Raw genomic sequence first — 19,394 nt, 5'->3', positions numbered from 1 at the left:
GAGAGTTGTAACTCTCTCCTGGCTTCCCTACGTCCTGTCCCTCATGCGACACACATTTGGCCGGGTTAGGAGCGCAACGGGATAATCACAGATTTGGAATGTGTCCTCACCCACTCTCATTTTGCCTCTTTCTTTTTTGGTCTCTCTTTCTCTACTCTTTCCTGTGTCTCTAGGAAGCCAGAAAAAGGCATTCAGTATCTGATAGAGCGAAACTTTGTTCCAGACACTCCGGTGGGTGTGGCCCACTTCCTGCTCCAGAGGAAAGGCTTGAGTAGGCAGATGATTGGCGAGTTCCTGGGTAATCGGCAGAAACAGTTCAACCGGGATGTCCTCGAGTGAGTCTGCAGCAGATCATGCCGGTGTACTCTTTTGGAATATTTGTATTTGAGGATGAATCATTTCAGGCTTTTGATTTAAGTTGCCAACTATGCCAGTGCACAGAATGTTAGTTTATTTGCCTCCTGGGAACATAAATATAAATCATCATTTAGTTGCACATAAGGTTGGCAGTTTGTAATTTACCCTCATTCACACTGTCTAAGGACTATATAATGACTCAAGTTACATGCAGGAAATAAGCAGAAATGGAATCCACTCAGGAAATTGCCATGATGCTCAGATAAACATACAGATCCTCTTTATAGTTTCCAGGTTTTTTGATATGAGAGAGCAGTCGTATAGATTGTCTACTCTCCACTCCTTTGTATCATTCCAATAGTGCCTCATGCTTTAGATTGCACAGACTTATCTTAGACCCACTTGAAATACACCAGCTCTGTCAGAGCCTATTGAGATTCATTGGAGGATAAGGCCAGAAAAGGTCCGCTGGTGTCAGTTTGACAGGCATAACTAAAGGGCTCCTTGAGAAAATGTCTATAAATCCAGACATGCAAGGTATCACTGCTTTGGAGTGCTGAGTCACAATCCTCTTCTCAGCAGAGGAAGAAATGAACATTTCTTCTACTTAAGTAAGTGTCAAGTGAGCAGAAAAACTCTTGCTCCCTTTCATGTCCTGCATATAATCTGAAAAATCAACAGCAGATCAGCTTACTCACTGACAACAGCCAAGTTTGTAGTCATCCTTAATCTTAAACTTCTGCAACTGTTCTTCACCTACGTGGCCAAAAAAACCCCAACAACTTCTAAAATATTCTCAGTTGAACTGGCAGGTGCTTGTTACACTCCCAAACTTCCTGCTCACTGTGAACTCGTGTGTTTTTCACCAGCTGCGTAGTGGATGAAATGGACTTCTCAGCTATGGAGCTGGATGAAGCGCTCAGGAAATTCCAGGCACACATCAGAGTCCAAGGGGAAGCACAGAAGGTAGAGCGACTGATAGAGGCCTTCAGGTAAGGCATGCTTTTAAAAGTTGGGTGCAAAACCATGGCTTTAGTTCCCAAACCAATGTAGGTAGCTTAAATCTAAACCACTTCATGTGCCTTTCTGTAGAAAGGAGGTGTAAAATGATGTTTTTGCAAATAGGGTCATACATCAATTTAGACTAACTGATTATGTGACAGGATGGTCATTATGGGGTTCATTGCCGTGTCTAGTATTTACCACCAATATAGCGTTTATGATTAATGGATAGCACAAACCAGCTTTGCTCCATTTCAACAACACCATTATCCTCTAAAACAAAGGTGACACCAAAAAGTCTAAATGTAACGGTCGCGAGCAGAAAGCAATAGAGCGGTGCAAAGCCATTTCAAATCCAGACTTTTGTTCGACCAAGGCATTGTAGAAAATGATTTAGAGAAAATTAGTTCAAAGAGTGAAGGAATACCTCCCTCAGGGCTGCTGATAGATGTTGTTTGTGCCTCATTTACTTTTCCAAAACTTCCAGCAGAAAAGGTGCCCTCGTGTGCATAGAGAATTCGCTTCGATCAGCAGTGAGCAAGGACATTTCGGCCTCAGTAAACAGCACAGTTACAGGGGAGATAGTGATGACTGCTCATCTGGTGCTCACCTGCAGCCATATCCAGATATGAGTACAAGCTCCCTTTGTGGTGGTTCAGAAATTGCCCGTGTAATACATGGAGGCTGTATTGACAAATGTTACTGTACTTGCACATTATTTCTTTGACTGCAGAACAGATAGCAGAGAGCTCAATATTAATATCAGGTGAAGCATTGATACCTATGCCCCGAACTAATCGCTTACAGGGAAGCTTACACCTTTACTTTGCCAGTAAGTTGTCTTACTGATGCCTTCTTATCAACTAGCTCCTATGTTCAAGCAAAACATTGCATTGTAACTTTCCAGAATGCATCTAACATAAGTCAAAGTGAAATTGATGTAATATTATTTGTGTTATTTCAGTAGCATTAAGGTCATTTTTAGAAACTGGCTCAGGTCTCAAGTCTTTGGGTAGTCTAAATGAGCTAATTAGTCTAGCATGCTAATTTTAGCATATTGTCACCTACTGTACGTTAGTCAGTACTGATGCATTTGGTATTTGGTATTTGGTATTTATTTATTTATTGTCATTGTCAAGAACAATGAAATTGCGTTTGGGGCTTCCATACAACCCAAAAAAAAGAAGAAAATAATAAATACCCCTTAAAACCCAAGTGTACATATTTAACCCAGTGTGACTCCAATGCAATAAGACAATCCTTAGCAATAATGTTCGTAGAAATTCAGACAAAGACCTGAGAAACATGACAAAATACAACAATGCACCCATTCAATATTATTGTACTGTGAGATATGATATCAGATATGATAGTTATCTATTTAAGAAAGAGGGGGGGGGGGGGGGGGGGGGGGAAGAGAATAAAGATATGATGCACCAATGCAGACCAGTTCATTGCTATTAAGAAGTTGGATATGGTTATTGTCCGTGAGAGGGGGGCAGAGAGTTCAGGAGCCTCACAGCCTGTGGATACAGGCTGTTGGCCAGTCTGGATGTTCTGGCCTGTATAGACCTGTACCTTCTCCCTGAGGGCAGCAGATGGAAAAGGTGGCGCGCAGGGTGATGTTGGTCCCGCAGGATACTGTGCACCCTCCTCAGACAGCGAGTGGGGAAGATATTACTGATCTCTGGCAGACTTGTTCCAATAATTCTGCCAGCTTCTTTCACCACCCGCTGGAGTGCTTGCTGATCGGCCTTGGTGCAGCTGGGGAACCACACTAGAAATCCATACGTCAGAACGCTGCTGATGGCACAGTTGTAGAAGTTCAACATCAGAGATCTGGGAATGTGTGCGCTCCGCAGTCTCCTCAGGTAGTAGAGGCGCTGTTGGGCCTTCCGTACAACTGAGGTGATATGGTTGCCCCAGGACAGGTCCTCGGTCACAGTTACCCCCAAGAATTTAAAACTGCTCACCCTCTCCACCGCCTCACTGCCAATGAAGAGAGGCAGATTGTTGTTATGACCCCTCTTCCGGAAATCTACAATGATCTCCTTGGTCTTTTTGGTGTTTAAGACCAAGTTATTGTCGTGGCACCATGACTCTAGTTGTTGCACCTCTGTCTGTTAATGTAATGCTTATATTTAGATGTAGACTATGTAAAGACATCATAGTAAATTCTTATAATACATACAATAGCTCTGTTAATATATTAGTTTATCTAGCTAAAGTTAGCAATGGCTGCACTTTGATAGCACAGTTGTGCTATTAAAGTAAATAGTTTTGCTTTTGTCTGTTAGGGGTAAATATAGGTGGATTAATGGCCCAAATATTAATTTACACACTTATTGTTTTTATCAGAACAATGATTTTTGCATTCAGTTTCTGCTCCTTACATATTCTTCCCAGCCAGCGTTACTGCATCTGCAACCCCGGTGTGGTGCGACAATTCAGGAACCCTGACACCATCTTCATCCTAGCTTTTGCAATCATCCTCCTCAACACCGACATGTACAGCCCCAACGTCAAGCCAGAGAGGAAGATGAAGCTGGAGGACTTTGTTAAGAACCTTAGAGGTACTTTGTTCTCCCTCACTGCACCACATCCAACGTTCTGTCACAAAACCAGTATTCCCCTGACACATTACTGTTTCTCTGAGGATAAATATTCATCTTAAAATTGAGTTTTGTGCATGCACATTGCCTTGATTAATGGCCATGTCAATAAGGTATTTATTTTTTTGGAAGTCATGGCCAAGAAAGCTTTCCTGTCGAAGCAAAGTACTTTTTAGTTGTCCTCAACAGATTTTGAGGGTATTAGGAAATGGCTTTATGGCATGACTGAATAATTTTTCTGCCTATTGAAGTGTCTGTAATTAAAGTACAGTATTGAATGGAGGAGAAAATACTTGTCCACAAAGAGCTTTGAAGGACATTTCTGTATGTATTTTGAGATACATAAGCAATGCAGCAAGTAAGTATATTTAGAGGTTTGGCTTGCATAAATCTGCAATTTAATCATTAATCCCTCTTTTTTTCTCTATTTCTCTTTTCCTCTTATCCCCCGGCAGGAGTCGATGATGGGGAGGACATCCCCCGAGAGATGCTCGTAGGGATATACGAACGGATTCGCAAGCGGGAGCTCAAGACAAATGAAGACCACGTTTCCCAGGTTCAGAAAGTGGAAAAGCTAATCGTTGGAAAAAAGCCAGTAAGTTGGAGTTTGACCTTGGACAGCTACATGTGAAGTGTAACTCCTTTTCTTTTAAAAACCTCCACTCAAGAGCTGAATCCAAGCAGGAGCATTAACACTAAATTACCCAGTGTGCCTCTGAACTGCTATAGTGTGATGGTTAATTCATGGCCAGCTTTCTTCACCGTGCGACCCTTCAGGGCTACTATACCATTGTGAATTACTGCAGTATGTTGTTTGCCCTGAGTACCAACCACAAGAAAAGTCTGAGCTAACAAGCTGTGTAAAAATGAGATAAACAGCCTCACTCATAATGATCTTGAAGCCGTTTATTTGAAAACTACTCCTTCTGTGAGTCGATACCTGAGAGATGATCCTTATGATGTCATGACCATTATGGGGGACGGAGTCGGAAAAGAGGAAAGTGAAGGACTCTGGCAGCGTGGTTCTGTCATCCGTAAAACTGTTTTGGTTTTTAATTTGGTCTTAAACATTGCTTGAAACTTCTTATCATTCTTGTTGCATACATTTTCACATGTGTCCCTCAAGCTCTGAAATGTGTTTTGTTTGATTTCTTACTCCTTAGATTGGCTCTTTACATCATGGTCTTGGCTGTGTAAGTATTTCCTTTCAATTATTTTCATATTAGCACTGAGTGGGATTTTTCTGTTATTCCTCAAGGCTGTATGAGGCATAAAGTTTGAAGCAGCATGTTTGAAAGCTCTTTGTGAAGCACCAAGAGACAGAATAAGAAATTATACTGTATTGTGTTGTGCAGGTACTATCTCTACCCCACCGGAGACTGGTCTGTTACTGCAGACTTTTTGAAGTGCCCGACCCCAACAAACCTCAAAAGTTGGGCCTGCACCAAAGGGAGATCTTCCTTTTCAATGACTTGCTAGTGGTACGGCAGATGTTACTTTCAGTAAAAAGAGAACAAACTCTGTTTTAGAGTGAAAGACTCTTAAAAAGAGTGTGTGCTTTGCTTTTTTCACAGGTTACAAAAATCTTCCAGAAGAAAAAGAATTCTGTGACATACAGCTTTCGACAGTCCTTCTCTCTTTATGGCATGCAAGTCCTCCTCTTTGAGAATCAGTGTAAGTAGTATTTGCATGAAGCACTCACTGTGATATAGATGTGTGTCCACTGAGAGTCCCCAGACCCCTTAGTTCTAGGAACTAATGTTAGGGAACTAATGTTAGGGAACCACAAGTTTCTTCAGCCCTGTTTTTGGTCTGATCTCATAACGCAAATTGATTAGCGGACATTTTCAGAAACTATTACTTTTAAACTGCATCTTTTTAAATTATTATTACGAATGTTAAAGCTGACTTTCTCATTGTAGGCTGTTGTGTCAAATTTCATTTCATTTGATTCGTTTTTATTTATATAGCACCGACAAAAGTCATGCTTGAAAATCCGGTTTGATGCCTTTCTATGCAAAAACTTCCTAGACAGTTCAGGACTTCCTCTGTAGCTCCATGACTTTTCAAAGCTAAGCGGGCACAAAAAATAACTGTTTGCAGTTGCAGGTTCTTATAAATGGCCAATGGACACTAGTGGGAAAATACAAGAATACAAATGAACAAAGTCAAAGATCCCAAATGTTCCATCAACAGAACCTCCTAAACAAGGACTGTTTGAAGGTTAAACTCTCGCACTTAAACTTAAGTCACATGGTTCCTTTAACAGAAATCCCAATGGGAAAGTCTATTGGAAAGTTCCTTTTTGATGGATAACAGCCAACCTCAGAGCTTGCCATCATGGAAACTTTGAATTATATCTATAATCCAAGTCACATACTCCACATACACATACTTTAATATCCTAAATCTGTTGTCTCTGATGGTAGTTCTGATATCCCGCAGCTGGTTTCGGATCCTATTATGTCCTACTGGTAACATCAGTCCTAACTCTAATAGACTTCAATAGTATAATGTCTGAAATGTTATTTTCATCATTCTTTAGACTATCCCAATGGCGTTCGCCTGACTTCAGCCATTCCTGGAGCTGATATCAAAGTCCTCATCAACTTCAATGCACCCAATCCTCAGGACCGCAAAAAGTTCACTGATGATTTGCGAGAATCTATTGCAGAAGTCCAAGAGATGGAGAAGTACCGGATAGAATGTGAGTAAATTGTTCCCATTTTTTATAGACGATATCAGCAGCTGTCTCGCATCAGTAGAAAATATGTGGAAGCCAGGAGTATATGGCACATATGTATTTTCTCCTTGCACAGCTGAGCTGGAAAAACAGAAGGGCGTGGTGAGGCCTAGCATGTCCCAGAGCTCCGGGTTAAAGAAGGATGCAGGAAACGGAAACCTGAGCCGAGCAAGCCTCGACGACAGCTATGCCATCGGTGAAGGTCTGAAGAGAAGCGCCCTCAGCAGCTCCCTACGCGATCTCTCAGATGCAGGTAAAGTCAGGGGTTGCCATAGTAACATGCTGTCTCATCCCTCATCTAGGCTGAGTAGATTGTGTACCTGTGCTAGATGCTGGCATGACACTGTTTACTCCTTCTGGATGTTAATCGATTTAGAAACTTGGAATACGGCATGGCGGCCATCCTGCCGGTACAGAGTGTCTGAGCCAGTGAAGCAAGGAGATAGAGATGGGTGTGTTTGCTAATGGGCCTACGTATAATTTACCAGAGGCTATCAACTAATAATCCTGCATCGCAAGGGGGAGGAGGCAGTGCTATGTAGGTCAGTGCGATCAATTTGAGAGTCTTAGCAGTAAGAGGAATTAATGTTACCATTCAGGCGGGGTGTAGACAGTCGGCTCTGCACAAGCACACTCAATGACCTCAAAGTGAGGAAGCAACCTCGAAGACTGAAGTGAGCTGTCGTTTTTTTATCAGCGTGTCTTTTTGGTAAATGAGGGGACAGCCTTTAAAAGCCTGATCAATATCTGGATTTCGGAAGCCTAGATGTTCTCGGGGAACTTTCTCTATCTTTAAAGGGGAGCTCTACACATCTACAAGTACCAGTTATGAGGAGAGCCACAGTTTTGTGGGTGTAATAGTTCCTTTGAGAATTTTAGACCATCAGCCTGAGTCGGTAACATTCATTGACATTCCTTAGTTAGTGACATTGAGTTTAAAACACTGAATATTGCTTATAATTGCATATTTTAGCCCCTGATTTCACCCAGTCTTTTTTAGAACTGTCCCTTGGGAGTCTTTCATCTTAATGGACATGAGCATCATTTTCTTGCAGTCAGATCAGTTGTTTTGCTGATGGGAAGGTTTCCTGCCAGCAGTGACTCAAGTTGACTGCACAGATTTATCTCTGACCTTGTTTCGGAGCAGTGTCTTGTTCCTTTCCCATTTCCTTTAGTTCTTATTCGCCTCCCTCTGCCACGCTAGTCTGCCACCAGCTAGCCGTGTACCACTTTAGTGTGTTAGCATCCTGCCGTCGCAGACAAGAAATATGTGCACCTCCATATTTTAACCAGGCATGTCTTATCTGTCATGTTACATGTTCTGGGCAGGCAAGCGTGGGCGTCGCAGCAGTGCAGGATCACTAGACAGCAATGTGGAAGTAAGTTTGGATCAACTGATGCTGAGCTGTCCTCCGACTTTACGTTGCTCACTGTGATCACAAGTTTCTGTTTCATTGTTTCTTTGTAGTGTTTTTCTCTCTTTTTTTGAGTGTCTGTGTTTTAGTCGTGAGCATATTGGCTGCTGTGCATGTTTTGAGTAGAACGGGAATGATGTTGCATCTAGCATGTTAACCCTTCACGTACACAGCATGGCACGACTAATAAAGTCCTGACAGCTCCGTTGATGATCGGCTCTTACGTTTGAGTTATCTTGGCTTTTGTAGTGGGAACAGTTTTTAGCCATTACCCGAATGTTGTCCTTTTTTTGATCACTCAGGATGATCCTGACAGTTCTACTGCATGCTGACACAGTTTGAAGTTTCTTTTACAGACCTCTGACATCAACAAGAAAGTCCTGTCCTTTCCTTTTTCACTGTTGCACTTATCCAACATAGAGGATGATATGTTGTACCTACTCAGAGTGGGACTGTTCTGAACTTCCTCCAGTTTGTGCTCCAGTCCAGTGTTCTGCATTACCTTTGTATTACAGCATAATATGGAAGTCTTTACCCTATTGTTTGCATTGATAACTTATGTTAGCAGATTCAGATGAGTAATTCAAAAATAAAAAAATAATACTGTAAATTATAAAGTAATGAGAACATGACCTGGTCTGTTTTATATATGGCTGACAGAGTTAACTTGATTTAATGATTTGAGACTAGCATACATTTTTAGTTTACTTCAATGCTAGCTTGAATCTAACTATTACTACACAAGTCCCATGAAGAGATACCACAACTTACTATTTCTCCATCTCTGAAAAACTTCAGACTAGATTCAGAATCACTGGGACTGAAGCATGATCGCTACGTTACCATTTTTTAAAATGTATTTTATGTTTTAGAACAGAACACAGAAATATTAAAGGCTTTAAAACACATTTAAAACACATTTACTTTGAATCTACTCCATCCCTTCTCCCCCAAGCTGTACTGGAGGTTTCTTCCTGTTAAAGGGGAGTTTTTCCTTCCCACTGTCACCAAGGGCTTCCACATAGGGGTCATCTGATTATTGGAGTTTTCTCTGTATTTTTGCAGTCTTTACCCTACATTATATCGTACTTTGAGGTGACTGTTGTTGTGATTTGACGCTGTATAAATAGATTGATTTAAATTCCTTCAGCACTATAAACCAACATCACAAGTCAATTAGTTCCAGCTCAAAGTGTTTAACTTTTAAAAACAGTTCACAACTACCCTTCCTTGTCATTTAAATAAAATGCACTACCTTCAAAGCACGCTGACACCATCGCAAATCATTCTGAATATTATGCAACTCTGTTAATTTAGCAGTATTCATGTATAAAAACACACGTATAGATCATAATTAAATAGGCTGAACTTTTGGATTTTGAAGATCATCTATTATAAGTTCATTGTGCACTTTATGCATGGCTTTATTAATTTTGGTTAGACTGTGTTGTATTTATCTTATGTTATATTTATCGTTTATTGTGTGTTTTGTGCTATGAAAATGTAAAGAAAATGTACAAATTACTTCTTCACCAGGCTTGGGGGAAATTTCTGTTTTAAGTTAAAGACAGTAAATCTAAAAGTATGAGCTGCATGCAAATGGCAAAAAACCTTATTCAGGTCTGCAGTGTCAGATTGTTGTCCACAGATCCATAAGTGATTTTGCATGTATTTAGAGAGCTCAGAAACCAGAGGTAGGAGTGATGAAAACTCACAAAAGCATCTGCTGTCAGAGCTGAAGACGTACAAGCTGTGTGTCTACTCATGACAGCGCAGACACTGCAGGCTCTGACAGGCTCGGCAAGCTGAGCCTCCAGACCATTTAGGGAGAGTGGAGCGTGAGATGTTAGCATGGATAGACAAACAAAGGCAGTGAACTGGAAAAGGAAATGGCGATGCTTTTCCACAAGGCAGCACAAGCAATCATGGGAGATTTGAGATCAGCTGTAGCTGGTCATGTGGTCGGTGCCGCTGTGAAAAGAATTGAGCGAGGCTGTGCACGCTGCAGAGCATACGAAAGTGCAGGTGTGCGTTTGTCTGCTGTGGATCTCGTGATTGTCTGTGTGATCTGACAGCCTTCTCTCTTGCAGGGGTCCATCATTAGCAGTCCTCACATGCGGCGGAGAGCCCCGTCCAGCCGAGACTGCCCATCCCGTCACAGCGCCCAGTCCCTGCCCAACTCTTCCTCGTTGCTCGGATCGTTGTTCGGCACCAGGCGTGTGAAGTCGCCAAGCCCCACCCCTCAGCCCCAGCTGCACCCTACTCTCATCTCCCACACCCCGCACCCAGCCAACCTGCACCACACAGCCCGCGTGGAGACGGAAGGACCGGTGCCCATGCACCCGCACCACGCCCAGTTCTGCCACATGACCCAGAACCCACCCCCTTATCACCACCATCACCACTACCACCCGCCGGCCCACTTGCAGCACCCACCGCACCAGTACCACCCTCCCCCGTCTCACAGCCAGCAGCAGCCGTACCCGGCTCATCCTCACGGGCCCCATGGGCACGGGAGCCACCCACCGCACTCCTCCACCCACCCCACTCACGGCCCTCCCCACCACCACGGCGCACCGCCACCATCCTCCCAGGGACCCAGCAGCACCAAGCCCAAGCACAGCGGCATCAGCACAGTGGTGTGAGGGGCAGGTCGTCCTCTCTGGACCCTGCAGCTGAACATTTTCCTCCTGGGCTGACATGATGGTGGCACTGTGCATCGCCGGTCTGGGGCTACGAAGCCAGACGAGATCCCGTTGTGCCTCCTTCAGATTTTTTTCCTTTCTTTTAGAGCCGCTTCTATCATTTTGTTTCAGGACATAAGACATGTCTACCCGCTTCAGGAGCAACAGACAAGAGCATGCACAAAGACCACAACTACTGTTTGTTTCTCAGTAAACTACCGGAACTCGCTTACTAGTATTTTACACAAGAAGTACATATTAATCTTCACACAGTAACTTTAAACGTTGTCAAGACGGTTTGGCTGAACAGACACGAAGACGACAGCTCAGCCTCAGCCGTGGCTGTGCAAGTATTTAATGTAGCAGTAGCTCACAGTGCACTGTGATATCTCTGTTAGCAGTGATAAATGTGCCAATTATTAAAGCATTTACTAATTTAGTCACACAGATTGCTTTATGTATATTGTGCATAGTATTTTGTAAAATAATAATATCAAATGTTATTATTATAGTTATTACTACAGAACAAACAGCATCGATGAAAACTCTCAGTATTATACTTGCACATAGATGGCGTAGTTTCACTGTTAAGAAACCAATCAAAGCTTTTCTTAGTTAGGCAGTCGGACGCAAGAGTACTGCTGTGAATGGTTGCCTTTGAGCTAGAAGTTAGATTGTTGAGGGCTGCTGCACTCCAGCCCACCTACAGTCTCATCCACTGCACGTGTCTCCGGGCCGGAGCTCTCTCTCTCCCCTGCTCTGAAAGCAAAGGAAGCCAGCGGCACTCGCTGCTTGCCTGCCCTCCTTTTATTTTTTTAACTATTTTTTTAGAATCCAATGAACAATACGAATATATAAAGGCTGTCCTGCAGCCTGGTGGGACTCTGCAAGTCTGTCCTGCAGGGGGAGGAGGACGACGCTGGATGTTTTTCATGTGGAAACTGAGGGAGAAACTGTGCAGCAGGGAAACATGTCCCACTGTGGAAGCTCTCAGCTGGCTGAGCGTGGCCTCTCCCTCTTCGGTTTCCCCGTGCGTCTGCTGGAACGGCGAGCGTGCCGTAACTGACTGTTTTGTTTTGTCTTGAGGTTTTTTCCCTGGGATGGACGCCACAGAGCAAAAATCAATAATTATCATTCTGTGATGGTGACAGCGCCCTTATGCTTGACTCATTACGGAGAGCGGTTTTATATCAATCATCTTTCTGACATATTATGGGATGGCTGCTTGTACCTCCCGGTCATCCCGTGCACAGTATCTGTGGTGTGTGTGTGGAGCGGAGGCAGGGGGGCTGCTGTCCTGGAGCATATTTTCTGTTTCTGAAAGCAACAGATGCAGCGCTCATTCTACATAGCTGATATCAATGGCAGGAGTTAGTCTGTATCTGCTTAAAGACTGTGAGATGCATTTTTTAAACTAGTGCAATATGTATTTACTGTTTTTTGTTGTTGTTGTTGTTTGTTTTTGTTGAAGAACAAGTTCAATCTGTTGGTCGTTCTGTTAGTTTCGCCCTTTACTTTCTCCCTCCGGCGTCCTCTGGCATTTCTTTCTCAGTGTTTCAGTGAAGTGCAAGTATCCACATGGATTTGGAGGAACTGGACCTTTCACACTGATGCAGAGTGTCACAGAAAAGAACTGCATGTAACGTTATATCTTGAGGCTATTTTCAAACTGTGTACTCCCAAACTATATCAGTGTTACAGTTGACAGTTGTTTAAAAAAAAAAAGAATGGTAGAATAGTTTTGACTTCTTCAAATACAGCTAACCGAAGTCAGCGATGTGTTCATGTCACTCCAGACGATAAGTAACCAAATCTGTATTTTAACCCGATCCACATGCAGTACAGTAGTTAAACTGGATCGTTAGTGTTCAACTGTAGTTAAAGCAGGACCTGATCAAAGCTGTAACGGGGAAGCTCTGTGTGTTCTGTCATTTGAAAATCAGAGTGATAATCGATTATTTAAAAAGGAAACTTTTATCTTCACATTTTCTCTCTGTCTGTCAGCGGCGCACACGTTACCATTTTCAAGTGGTGTCCAGTAGATCAGTATTCTTAAATATATATGCCCTCAGTTAAAGCCACACTTTGTACTTGCTTCATAATGTTTGATTGAATAATACGCTTAGAAATGCTCTTTGTATTCATTATAAGACAACTTTTGGGTTGCCAGGTTCTGGAAAGTGTCTTGTGGCCTAATGTTTACCCAGTTATACAGGAAATTACACATTTTTATGATATACTATAAATTACACGTTTTTAAGGTTTCTCTCTAACAGTCTAGTAGTTTACACATTCACCCAACAAGCCAAACGTCCCCTCTTCAACCCAGAGAAGAGACACAGATCCCTTGGTGTTTGTGTAAGGACGGGCATCAAACATGAGGCGCTAACTGCTTTGGCAAAGAGCAGCCAAAAGTAGCTTTTTTTTCCAGGAATCCGTAGTCTGCAGCTGGCTGATTATTATAAATGGTATTTGCTACACTGTTTTTTAGCTCTCTGCTTTTATTGCAGTAGCTTTGCATGCTTTTCACTGTTCAGAATAATCCATTACATACTCAGTTTAGCGCTGTCTGAAACAAGCAGTTACAGCTCTGATCTCCTTCTTTTTAAGCCATTTAGTTTCTGATTGGCTGCACAATGTTATCAGTATATAGATTTTCAAATGTAATTTTCAAATTTTTTCCACAGGCTAAAGGTGCTCTGTTGAGTTTCCAAACATTAGTAGGTTTAATAAGCAATTTTATATGATTCCACTCTGGTTTGGAAAGCACAAGTAAAACCTCCCACGTGTGCAAGCAGAATTTAGAGTTTGTGCAAAGTCCATAGGGCAGTTTCAAGTGATTTTCGTTGATATACAAAGCAGGTTCCACACTTGGCACAGTTTCCCCTCCACTCTCACATAAAACAGTATAACCTGCCTCTTATTGAGGTGATACTCTAAGCAAATAAGATACAAAAACTATGAGAACTGCTTCAGTATTTCCTGGAAATGTTCAGTGAGGATGTAGATTTGCCAAGACCTTACAACCTGGCAACCCAGAGCTTGTGCTTCTTAAAGTTTTATTACTGATTTTGTAAAGCATTTAGTAATGTTTTTTAAAAAAACCAATTAGATTCTTTCTTTTTTTTCTTTTTTTTTGTAGAAAAAGTAAAATTTTATTTAAAGGTACGTATTTAAAATCTATTCCATTAGAATAAAAAACTTCTGAAATGAACTGAAGCTGTCAAATAATGTGGGGGGGAAACCAAATACTATGACTTCATCGACGTCATCTCTGTATGGGATTAACCCTGAAAAGCCTGAACCAAGAAATAACTGCCAGAAAATTCATTTGAGAGTGTTTATTCAACCTCACTTTTCATTTTTTACAAAAAAAGAAGTGAAATATCAATTTGCATATATGAGTTTTAATTTATTGCTACAACTGGCATTTTTATGCAATTTATTGCTTAAAATTTTATTGTGCAGTTTATTCAGGTTTTTCAGGAAAAAATAAATCACACTGATAATGTAAGGGTCTAAAAATCTCATGTATCAATTATGATATACTTGGCGTTACAGGGTTAAGTTAAAATAAGGCCCAGCCGTACTTTCATGCAATGCACATTTGTTCCACAAGATGGTGCTGAAATAAATGTAACTTTACAACTTGTAAATCAGGTAAATCATTACGAAAACATTCCTATTTGCAATGGTAGCCTGCAAAAGGCAACACAATAAAAAAACATAAAAAATGAAAAGAACGACGCCTCCGTAAACATTTCAACACACCTGCTGAGAAAACCACTGCCTCCTGGTGGTGAAAGTTTTATTAACGCATGTGTACAATTTGCAATATGTCCTTACAAAAAGTACCTTTAAAATAGATTTTGTTGTGTCCGTGCACTGTAGGCTCCTGTAACTTTCACACCTTATAGTTGGCTGCAGTTTCTGTGCTACAGTGTCAGGAAAGTGCCAATATTGCATTGTTACAATCAGTTTAACATGAAATCTACTGCGGGCTGTATTTAAAACCCAACGCTGTACCCGACCAATCACAAAGTTTGTCTTCAGACCAGGATTCGAACACCAACAGGCTATTAGAGAGTAAAGGTACAGGCAGATCCCAAAAAAGGAGCCCGAGTTACTTTTATTACCCTACAACCTTCCAGTTCCTTCAGAGCACTGATCTATTGTGAAACCTGTCCAGATTCCATGTGAGGTGCTTTGCTGCATGCCATTGATGCCTACTGTTTCTTTCTTCTACTCTCTTTTTTTGGTTTCATTTGTTGTTGTTTTTTCAACCGTTGCTCTGTCAAGCGGCGTGCTTGACTAGAACTTAACCTTCCAGCATAGCTACGACTTCCCTGACTTGTGCTTGTTTACATCTAGACGAGTTTTGGCCTGCTAGTGTGTCTTTTTGTTTGTGCATCATTCTCCTCCGGCATGCATTTCACCCATATTTCCACTGTAGAGTATAAAGACCTGGCAGCGTACTGCTGAGTGTAAATATGGAATCTAATGTGACTTGAAGTAAAAGTAAAGAGGGCTGGACATGGAGGAAATATTTTAATGGCAAGCTGGTAATAAAGAATGAGTAACATATGTAAATAGTCTGTAAATTATTGTTATTAATTATTCTTATTATTACTATTCAGTGTCTACAGTTACATTGAAGGTGCATTCCTGCTCCCTTGTGATCTTTACATAATCAAACTGCTTCTCTCTGCCTCCGACAGGACTGAATTATCATAGGATCTAGAGATGAACAGCCAATTGTTACACGGCTAACACCGTTTCTGTCGTCTTTCCTGAGATGCTTCTGTTTTCTCACACTCACAGCCAGACTTCTGAAGTCAAAGGGAAGAGAGGAGTGCTCTTATTTTATTATGCATTCTGTTTCTAAGTAGAAAAATACCCATTGATGTAAAACTAGTACTGTGACAATGTTGAGAACGCAAAATAAAATGATATACAGTCAAATCGGAGCAGTTGTCTGCCTGTTTGCATCCTGCTTGGTATTTCTTGGTGTCAGATGAATGACTGGGAAGATCAAGGAGCTACACTTCTTGTAGGCTGAATTCAGATCCCTAAATGAGTGAATGCGTGAAAGCAGATGGAGAGGAGGAAGTAAATATGGCTGAGCTGTAGGCTCCTCTGTACCCTGACCTGAAGGCTGCATTCCTGCTTTGCTGTACAGCTTTATTGTCCTTTTTTTGTAATGCAAAAGTGTCTGCATCCCAGAACTGAACTGGCATAGTCTTCCAGATCAGTCTCACCTGCAAACATTTCCCAGGTCAGTCTTGCAGTATTGCAGGTTACTGTTTTGACTGCAGGTCTTTCACTGCAGATCTGTGGTGTATACATTAGAACCAGAGTTAAGCAGATATGTTCTAATAGCCTCAGCTGTGCAGATAGATGTGCCTTATGAGCTCTCTGTATATTTGCTTTACCACTCCCTTTAATGTCCACACTCATTCTGTAATGAAATATGATTTCTCACCTGTTACTGTGTCTTAAGCTGGTTTGAACAACCAACCAAGAGCAGACGCTGGCAGGTTTAGATGTTTATTGAAGTGCAGCAAGACGGATACTGGTAAGAGTGAGAGTTTTCAAGTGTCTTACTCAGAACTCAGGAGGTATACTTGGTTAGCTAGTTGCTGAGAGGAGATGGGTGGAGAGCTGGCAAGCAGGTGGAGAAGAGGTTAGTCCTTTGAGGGTGACTGTGCTGGCATGCCAGAGCTGAGAAAAGCAGCTGATGGTGCTCACAGTCTTCAGGAATGTGTGACTTGGAGGCAGCATGTTCACAGAGAAAGAGCATTACACAGGCACAGGAGATTACAGACAACCACAGCAAGGACAATCACCACCCATCAACAAAATTATTCATTAATCACACCATTAGGAACAGGCGTGGGAAGAACTGTCCAGACAGGAAAACCTGAGACTTAATGCCAGTCCAACAACTCCACCTGAGACTGAGAGCAAAAGGTTACCAAAAAATGAGGAAAATATAAGAAACTAAAGCGCATCCAGACAAAACATGTCAAAGTGGCCACTTTGGACTCTATCAGGTGCCAACAGTTGAAAATAAATACACCAGGCTTTTCTACTTCAAAGGGTTCTGTGTCGGGAATTGAGAAGGTTTTTCCTAACCTCAAACATGGTGTGGTGGCTGAGAATCTGGGAACTCTATATGAGTCCAAAACATCTTAGGACAGCATCTCTGTGATGCAGTCATCCTAGTCATGTGACCAGACTTCCTCAAGACTTCTTCATTGGCACCTTTGGAGAACCAGCCTTGTTTTAGAGTTTTAGAACCAAACACTGTCATGGAAGCTGCAGTGACTCCAATGGGAAAGGAAATCTTAGCACACTGGATCAGCAATCACCCGTGAATTTCTTCTGATTGCCACTGATCTTTGGGGTACAAATTTAAGACCAGCATGTGGGGCTTTTCTGTAGCAGTGTGGTCTTTAAAGAGTTTAAAGAGTTCTATTTTAGCCACTGGCACTGCATCAGTGGAAAAGATGTACTAGAGCTCCAGAACCTCTGGCTGCTTCTTCATTCTTCTTAAAGGTGTCAGTATTACATTTCTGAGAGAAGTCATAGAATATTCTCAAGAGTGCTTTAAAGGCTTCTCTACGCAATGATGGTCCCATAGCTGTAGAAACTAGGGCCTTTAAAGAACTGTTTTTTAATATGTATATGTGATATATTCAGTCTTTATAGCCTATTCTTCTTAAAAGTGTCCCTTATGTAGATTTTACTGAATTAAAATAGACTGCATAGTTGTGGAACCAGACTTTTTTTGGCTTTTGTATACTCAGCCTACAGCCAGTGTGACAGTACACAGTCTACTCTAGCAGGATAAAGTGCTTTGAAATATCTAGCACTGCCAGTGTTTACACTTTGGGGATCAACGTCTTGCTCAAGAGCAGGGGTTAAAACTATTAACCCTGTTAGTTAACCACTGGCTCCTGAAACAGAGTGTGCAAGGACAGGACTATCTACAGTAACTGAGACTAGATTAGCTCAGAATTGGTCTTCTTAGAGTGTTTCCATTATTAGATTTAGTGCACACTATGCATGTATTCGTGCATTTACGTATTATCTTGTATTGGTCATGAACTTTCATGCAAACCTGAAACTCCACATCCTCACTTTGACCTGACAACATCATCTAGATTTTATTTTCAGCTTTAAATTCAGCAGCACAGAAAACATTGTACAAGTACTCCAACAGGGCGAGTACTACCTTGTGACGAATAAAATGACCTTTATGTGTGAATTTAGTGGAACTCCCCTTTAAAATCCCTACATTCCATGAAACAATAGTGAGGATATGATATCCACTGTCCTCGGCTGCAGCTATATTGTCCTGCCCATGAGTGATACATATGTGTTTCTATTTTCCTCCCCTTCACGTAGCTCCAACAATACAGAGGCCACCAGGGACGCTGAGATATTTCTATCAACCTAAACAAAATTCTCAGGAAGTTGAAGCCTCTGATGAAGGTCACAACTGCAGTACTCTTATTCTTTTTTCAGTCTCGCACAGCCAGCATGCCTTGGCTACTTGCCTAACTGTGGCAGGTGGTCTGAGTGACAGTTTGCCCTGTTTGTCTGTCTGGCCCTTGAGGCTGGATCTAAAAATAGATTCCAGCAATGAGGGCCACATCCGTAGTGTCAGCAGGACAACGTCATCATGCGGCCTGGGAGGGACCAAGTACAGGGCTTCATTTCCTCTGCCAGCAAAGAACAGCATGTATTAGACAAGTACACATTCAATGATACAGAAGCAAACCAGCTCCAGGTTTTTATTTCTGTCAGTAGGGTGTGTGCAAATTTTTTTTTATTTCTTTTATTTATACAGCTTTTAAATATCTTAGTTGGTGGTGAAAATTATTCTACACACATGTAGATAAAGAAAAGAAAAAAGTTATTGTCCATAATTTAGGTCCAGTTTCCAGCACAAGTCAGAAGCAGAGCCCTCTCTACTCTAGGGCTGAGTGGTTTCTTTGCAGAATACGTCATCTAGTGGAGTCCTGCATGTATTGCTATGATATGTTCAAGTACCGTCGGAAAATTCGAAAAACCAATGGCACTAGTATTCATGACGTACACGAAATTTAATTCTTTGAAGGTCTTGTGCTTTCCAACTTTAAATTCGAGGGCTTATAGTCAGCGAGACGGAGGATCATGGAGTCACGTATGGGTTTGTTTTTGTTTTTTTCCTGGGATTGCTCTACTTGAAAGCTACAAATACGAATTGCATATTTTTAGTAATAAAACATGAGTGAACATATACATTATATACAGATAACATGGTAAATAAAATAAAATAAAATTCAACAAACACTTTTTAAAAGTCACAGTCTTTATGACCGCGGTCTTCTGTAAAGAACACGTGAAAAATAAAAATCAAAGTTGGTAAGAGAGTTATTTTTTACAAAGATATTGATTTTTTTTGTAAACACAAACACAAACAAAACAAAACATAATTTTTATTCAAAGTTACACTACCAGTAAGCTCGGTATGTATGTGTTAGAAGACCCATAGAAGACCGTTCACATTTGTAAGTCTGTAGTTTACATGGGT

The 19,394-nt window shown here is 41.5% G+C and overlaps 1 protein-coding gene across 12 annotated transcripts in view; it reads left to right on the top strand.

Annotated features, from left to right (window-relative positions):
• Positions 1-14,027, top strand: part of iqsec1b (IQ motif and Sec7 domain ArfGEF 1b) — a 248,642-nt gene extending 234,615 nt beyond the window's left edge. For 8 of the 12 annotated variants that reach the window (XM_026169050.1, XM_026169049.1, XM_026169048.1 and 5 more), the window contains 10 exons: positions 174-335; positions 1,227-1,349; positions 3,766-3,932; positions 4,427-4,566; positions 5,135-5,164; positions 5,327-5,452; positions 5,546-5,645; positions 6,517-6,678; positions 6,791-6,967; positions 7,091-8,012. In XM_026169050.1, coding sequence (XP_026024835.1) covers positions 174-335; positions 1,227-1,349; positions 3,766-3,932; positions 4,427-4,566; positions 5,135-5,164; positions 5,327-5,452; positions 5,546-5,645; positions 6,517-6,678; positions 6,791-6,967; positions 7,091-7,179 — 1,276 coding nt within the window. In that variant the 3' untranslated portion in view covers positions 7,180-8,012. Of the gene's footprint in view, positions 1-173; positions 336-1,226; positions 1,350-3,765; positions 3,933-4,426; positions 4,567-5,134; positions 5,165-5,326; positions 5,453-5,545; positions 5,646-6,516; positions 6,679-6,790; positions 6,968-7,090; positions 8,013-8,043; positions 9,493-10,219 lie in introns of those variants that run through there. The other 4 variants (XM_026169057.1, XM_026169056.1, XM_026169046.1 and 1 more) reach the window with 3 other exon arrangements.
• The last annotated feature ends 5,367 nt before the right edge of the window (positions 14,028-19,394 follow it).

This window comes from Astatotilapia calliptera, chromosome 5 (assembly GCF_900246225.1).
Source record: "Astatotilapia calliptera chromosome 5, fAstCal1.2, whole genome shotgun sequence".
Taxonomy (NCBI): domain Eukaryota; kingdom Metazoa; phylum Chordata; class Actinopteri; order Cichliformes; family Cichlidae; genus Astatotilapia; species Astatotilapia calliptera.
The sequence above is the reverse complement of the archived record's forward strand: the minus strand, read 5'-3'. Positions and strand labels throughout refer to the sequence as shown.